The sequence below is a fragment of the Aplysia californica genome, unplaced genomic scaffold (genome assembly GCF_000002075.1).
Source record: "Aplysia californica isolate F4 #8 unplaced genomic scaffold, AplCal3.0 scaffold00157, whole genome shotgun sequence".
NCBI lineage: Eukaryota > Metazoa > Mollusca > Gastropoda > Aplysiida > Aplysiidae > Aplysia > Aplysia californica.
The window spans coordinates 297,147-303,719 of record NW_004797427.1 but is presented as its reverse complement, the minus strand read 5'-3'; the positions used below and the strand labels follow the sequence as shown (position 1 = coordinate 303,719).

At 38.2% G+C, this 6,573-nt stretch overlaps 1 protein-coding gene across 1 annotated transcript in view; it reads right to left on the bottom strand.

The window, feature by feature from the left end:
• LOC101855944 (macrophage mannose receptor 1) overlaps positions 1-5,290 on the bottom strand; it is a 72,969-nt gene extending 67,679 nt beyond the window's left edge. The window contains exons 1-2 of the mRNA XM_005097568.3: positions 5,154-5,290; positions 1,338-1,426 (exon numbers count right to left, since the gene is read on the bottom strand). Of these exons, the coding sequence (XP_005097625.3) occupies positions 1,338-1,395 (58 nt within the window). The 5' untranslated portion in view covers positions 1,396-1,426; positions 5,154-5,290. The remainder of the gene's footprint in view (positions 1-1,337; positions 1,427-5,153) is intronic.
• Between the last annotated feature and the right edge of the window lie 1,283 nt (positions 5,291-6,573).

Below are 6,573 nucleotides of genomic sequence, written 5' to 3'. Positions count from 1 at the left end.
ATTTTACTGAAAAATACTGATGAAAGGCACAAAAAAATGTAAATTTACATTTTCTTAAGGACTCTCAAGCTTTTGGAAGTCCCCTAACTTTGGGGGCCATTAAGCTTATTTTACCTCTGAAAATAGGCAACCCCACATCCTTTAACCCCAAATATCTCGACATCTATAAAAAAAAAAGTGAGATAATCTTTTCATCAAAAGCAAGAGAAATTAACAGACTTTAAGATGATATGTATAACTCAAAATTCCCCAAAATTGACCAGTGCTTGACTCCACTGTGTTGTGACACATTTGATCTAGCGTGTGGTGACCAGTAGCATTACCCAATCCTCCCCAGCCGAATCATGCACTTGACCAATGGGCAACTATTTTTGTCTTCTTCTGTCATACTGTGGCTGGTGAGCCGTTACTTCTCCTTTAAAAAATGGCACAATGCGCTGTCTGCAGCTAAAACTCACATCATGATGTGCCCAAGCACAATATTCCACATCATCTCAATAAAATGCCGACTTGTATTGAAACAGTGCTGTATATCTTACTTTTAAAAAAGAAAGATCTCTTGGGAGTAAATAGGGCCGAGGCCTATCTAAAGTGTTATTTTCAAAACAAAGTCGTATCTATTTTCTTACTCTAAGCTGAGAAAAGGGACCTGATTATATATAGAGTGTTCTACTAGAGATGGAAAAGTTTGCCATGTCTAAAGAGCTTGACTTTTAACAAAAATATTTTGCTGCAAATTAAGTTTACATGGAAAGAAAAATTATGGAAAAAGGTCTGAATTTATGAAAGTTTGCTTAGGTTAAGGATTCAATAAAAGATTCAATAAAGCAATTTCATCTTTTATTGATGGTTTATTAATTAATATATTACAAGAAATAGCTAACTGTTAATGGTAAAAAGTAAAATTGTTCCCATATATATTTTTATTTCTGAGAGGGTAAACTTTAGCCCTCCATTCAGCGCTTGATCAAGTTCGCACATCTGTGGTGTCCACTCTTTGTGGGTGACTTTTGTGACGTCATTCACTAGAGACACTATTAAATTATTTTAAGAAAGGGAGGCCAATATTTACATTACCGCTAAGAGATCACTGGTTAGAATCTTTGCTATCATTTATTAAGTAAGAATACAGTTTTAGTACTGAGAGCCCTAAAAAGAGAGACTTCAGCTTCAATGTTAAGCTAATCTTAACCTGAGACAGCTGTAGCTTGTTACTAAATACTTTTCTTTTGTTTCTTTTTGTGTCCTCTTGCATAGCCAGATACTGCGTTTAAACAAATAAAAGCTGAACGATGCTAACCATCAGAGAGCTAGACAGCTCAACAAAAGTAACTTACCACTCAATCCAAGCCAGAAGTATTGTGGTTTTGTTCCAGAGTTTCTTGCATTCCTCATGTAAGGCTTGATTTTGTTATGGATTGTAGCCCTGAAAAAAGAAAGAATACCAAAAACCTAAGACATCTAAAAAGATTCCAATGTTGTTTAAATAATAGTTTATTCAACAAAACCCTCACAGGTGGAGCGCTGCCTATCAATTATATAATATAAGTTGATCTTGCTTGTACACGTCACGGCGTCACTTTTCGCCCGATTCTGTTACTTTCAGTTTGCGTGACTCAGCAGCCCGCCGGAGCTCCCCGGCTCGGGGTCACGGGGTTAATGAGCCCTGAAGCGACTTTGCCGCTGTCGGTCAGGAAGTTCACATTTTTGACTATGTTTAAAACGATATAACTTCTTCCCCATCCCACATAGCAAACCATTACGCGGATGTACTAAAAGCTCAATGTCTTGAGATTTATTCTGCGTTAGAATGGTTAGTTTCTGTGCCTTAGATTTTGCTATAGACAAGTGTTTGTAGAGTACCCAATTTGTCCTATTTTAGTTACAAACTTATGAATAAATGATTGTTAATTTAAAAAAGGCACGACAGATCTCTCCAAAATCTGTGTTAAACTGACTACGAATATCATGTCTTTTACCATGAGAAATCTTAAATCTGCGGTAGTAGTAATAGTCAAGTTATGAGAGAAGAAAGATGCACATCTGCATTTTTTAACTAAAAACGATCAGCGTTAGCTCTTATTTTACTATTAAACAAGAGAAAGTTACTCTGCGTTTGTTCATGAATCATGCTGTGTCTGTGGCAGCCTGAATACAACTAAAAAGATATAATATAGAATCTAAGCGATTAAAAAAACCACAAAACCGTGTAAATATATGGGTAGAGATAAACTTCTTGTATGGAATAAAAATAATGACAGCTGAAACATTCATTCTTAGTTTTTGTGTAGGAAATATGCGCGAACACAATTATGAATGTAAAGAAATTTAGTCACATTGTCAGTTCTTGCAAATGGTCATAGAAACGAAAAAAAAGCTGGAAAAGTCTGGTGCTGATTCAGTGTCCCTGGAAAGCTAGAAATTATTCTTATAACCCAATTACGAGAAGTCATCCTTATTATTCAGTCAACTTACAAAACCTAAACTTAGCGTTTTAAGGAAAGTAAGGAATTTCTGGAATGTAACGGATACTGTTCGTGTATTAGATCTACGTTGAAGATATATTCTAGCACTAAAATCGATTTGTACTTTTCATAGAGAAACTTCATGGTAACTTTTATAAACTTTCGAGAAAATATGCGAATATTCACGATTATATTAGACACATAAAGTTGTATTTGGAGGAATTACTTCATAGCAAATTGTGTGCCCGATGGATAAAATTGTAAAATTACAGCCTTCTATTATAAGCGCAGATACCATCTTTTCTGAGTATCTGCACCAATGTTATGTTGTTCGTGTTCCAAAAGTTCGACAAATTTTGACGATGCCTTTTTTTTATATTGATTTTTTTTCATTCACGCTAGTCCAAAAAAAATTACAATTTTACATTGCCGACTCCAGCGCGTCTAACAAAATAACCAGACAAGTTACAACATCCGTTCTTTTTTGAGTCTCAAGAGCAGAAATGCGTGCTTTGGATGCACTAAATGAGAATTACCATAAATACAAGGATACACCTTCAATTGTACGTTGAAAAGTACCAAAAATTAGGTCGGCCCAGACAGAGCGGCGACAGGGAGCTGACCCCCGTGATCCCGACATGATAAGGCGCCTGGCGGGGAACCCCCCGCGGCAACTAAAATTCCACTGCCGGTGCGCCGTGACGTAGGCCTACTGTGTTTTTAAAGAGTGATCATCTTACCCCACCAGGGTGATCAACTTACCCCGATCATGGGGCAAGTTGAGCATTTTAACAGCAGTACAGAGATGTGATATAATGCAAAGAGATTTATGTTGAAATTAATTTTGACAGAACATTTTCATCACTTAATGTTTTAATGAATTTGTAAAAAAAAAATCCAGAAAAATGTTTAAAATATTGGCTCTGCAACCAGTCATGTAAAAACTTGCTCAACTTACCCCAGTCTCCCCAGAAAACACTGGGTGAGAAACGAACAGTAAACATAGAAATGCGTGCTCATATTATATGACCTTATGCAGTTGTGAGTGCAGTAAAACCCTTAGTCCTACTAAATTAACTATAAATCATAGAAAGAGCATGCTGTAGTTCTGCCAAAAGCTGACAAAACGCCTTTTCTTATTTACTGCAGTTTTGAGAAAAAGAGATTTTTTGTCAGCATAACCATTTTTTTAAAAATAGCGCTCTTCCGATATTTAAATTCTATTTTTTTTCAAAGGCTAGTCACAGTTCCCCTTTGATTTTTTTTCTGCACAAGTAGGAAACTGATCAGGTTGTCAATTTAGCAAACAAACAAATTTAGGAGGCAAAATAAAAAAAGGTATTTTGTCAGCTTACGGCCGAGTTACGTTACTATTATCAATGTTTTTCAAAATGAGACTGTTAAAGCATACACTGAGAAGACATAATGGTAAAGGTAAACTTGAGCCCTTGATTCAGAATTTACTCGACTTAGTAAACACATCTAGGGTCTCCACTCACCTGGGGCCACATTTTGGTCACCTTGATGTCATATGAGGAAGACGATTTTCATTTATATTCTTAAAATGATTGAAGGGAGGGGTGTCAAAATAATATACTTTTACCAATACACCTTCACACTACTTGAAAAAACTCTGAACTAAGGTTAAAGGTGAGAGGAAGGAAAACAATAAATGTACAGAACAAAAAACTAGCTAAAGTGACAAGATAAAAAAAAATGTAAAACAAATACAATTGTTGGACTTATTAGGAATTAAAAAACACAACCCAAAACCCTGATCAAAAACACTGAAAAAGTGATGAATCTGATTTGTGTGGGTTTTTTTTATAGTGTTAACAGACAAATAAATCAATCTCATAATCGGTCCTGTCTAAATAGAACTTTCAGAGAAGAAATTCATAAGGCTAAAATATATATTATTGTTAAACGTCAGCCTCCTCGCTTTGCTTCTCTGCTCACTTCTGTTTCACTAACCCAGCCTCTCAGGGAGTGGGGGGGGGGGGGGATAGATAAAGGCTGGAATTGCACTTTCTGCAGATGTAAGAATCTTTAATTTGTGCCACAGAACAAACTAACACGACTTGAGGGAGCATTTTTACACCACTGGAACTGTCTGTCTTTCCAATCCAGAGGCCATCTGAGTTCTTCCTATACTTGACAATCTATGTTGTAAAATCTGTAAAAGTAAAGTTCCACATTCCGAACTGAAAGACCCCTCTCTCCACCCCCCCCCCCCCCCCCCCCCCGGGCAGTGCTCTTGACTGATCGAGTGTCTTTAGGCCATTCCTAAAGGGGGGAGGGATATTAATATGTTCTTATGCACAGCAGAATTGAAAATGGGCTGATTTATCAGTGTCATGCTCATACTTTGCCAGAACAACATAGGGGGAACTGCTTTTTCTTTCCTCATCCTTCCTATCGTCATTTTCCTTTACTTCTTTTGTTGTTTATCACTCTCTTGTGAACTGCTATTTCTGGGGTGCCTTGATAATCGAAGCAAACTTTGAGCTGTTGAGGCTAGACAGATGAACAGAGTAAGCTTGATTCCCAGTTCAGATTTCTCTGTTGACATCCACGCCTTGGTGCTCATATGACTTTATGCAGTTGCGAGCGGCGTAAAACCTTACTAAAAAAAAAAAAAGGACAGCAACTGGGGTCCTTTTGTGAGCAATAAAATCTACCACTTACGAAGTGTCTGTTGCCAGGTATCCACCTTGTTGTTTGCAGAAGTTCACAGCGCCATTGTAAGTCTTCCTCTGACTTGAAAAGAGTTTAAAACACTGAGCTGAAGTTCCAGAGCCTGCCGTGATCCATCCTCGGGGACATCTGGCCTCTGAAGAAAATAAAATGTACTCAGTTGGAGGCGAAAGTCAAACCTACTCTAATAACCGACTGTCCAAGACAAGCACCTGTACAAACCACTACTTCCCACTCTCCACCCCCCTCCCCCCCCCCCCCCCCCCTACAATATCACTCTGGCACTGAGTAAATAAACAGCTGACGCACTGGCTTATTAATGACAATAAACAATAACAAAAAACTCTTGGAGGAAGAGAGAGAGAGAGAGAGAGAGAGAGAGAGAGAGAGAGAGAGAGAGAGAGAGAGAGAGAGAGAGAGAGAGAGAGAGAGAGAGAGAGAGAGTTAATTGACACTTTCAAGGGACATAATAATGTCAGTCTTAACAATAATTTTGTTTTAACTCGGTTATATCCCTTGTCTATCAGTAATTAACGCTAAAATCTGCCATGAGGTCACGGGAGGCATTTTCTCCAGAAGAAGAAAGTTCGAAATGGCAAAACAGGTTTGGAAGAGTTTTTTTTTTCTTTTTTCTTTCTTTCCGGCCACTTGAGTGTCACACGCGATGACTCAGCTCTTGCAGTCGCAGAGTTGAGAGTTCAGAATCAAAGTAGCCTACCTGCCTATTTTTAAAGAAAATTTTAATACAAATTAATGTTTCCCTGTCATTTCACAAAACCGAGTGTAAATAATAGGCCTAGGCCTACTTCATAAGAACAAGCCGTGCGCGCTAATCTGAACACACATCAAAACCAAGACAGATATGAGTTGAGCTTCAAAGTAAATTCACAAGTAGGCCTTTAACTAAATGTGCCTACAATAATGCACAAAGTGGGCTGAGAAGTAGATCTAGATCTAGATCTAGGTCTAATTCCTGTTGTTCAGCCATAATTATTTCATGCTTTCAACACGTTCAGCACAAAATTAAATGGCGCTCCTATCGAAAGCTCAGAATCTCAGCTAGAATCTATACGTTGCTCACTTAAATTATTGCTTTGCTAGAGGCCTACATAGTGTCCTTTGAGATCCATACAGACTGGAAAACGCCGGACAAGTTGACGTATCTCGTCAGAGAAGAAATCAGCAGAGTTTTGTCTTGCCAACACCACAACCGAACGTGGGCTTCTACTGTGCACTGTGCATCTAACTTCTAATTGCGCATCATCTCATCAAAGTTCTGACTCCCTTTCAGACTAAAATTCAGCCACTCCTTTAGCCGAGGGGAAACGTAAAAGTCCGAAGGAACGAGAAGGCTACCGAGCTGTCTGACCGATGATGCGGCAGGATGGAGAGGTCCACAGAGTGTTTCATT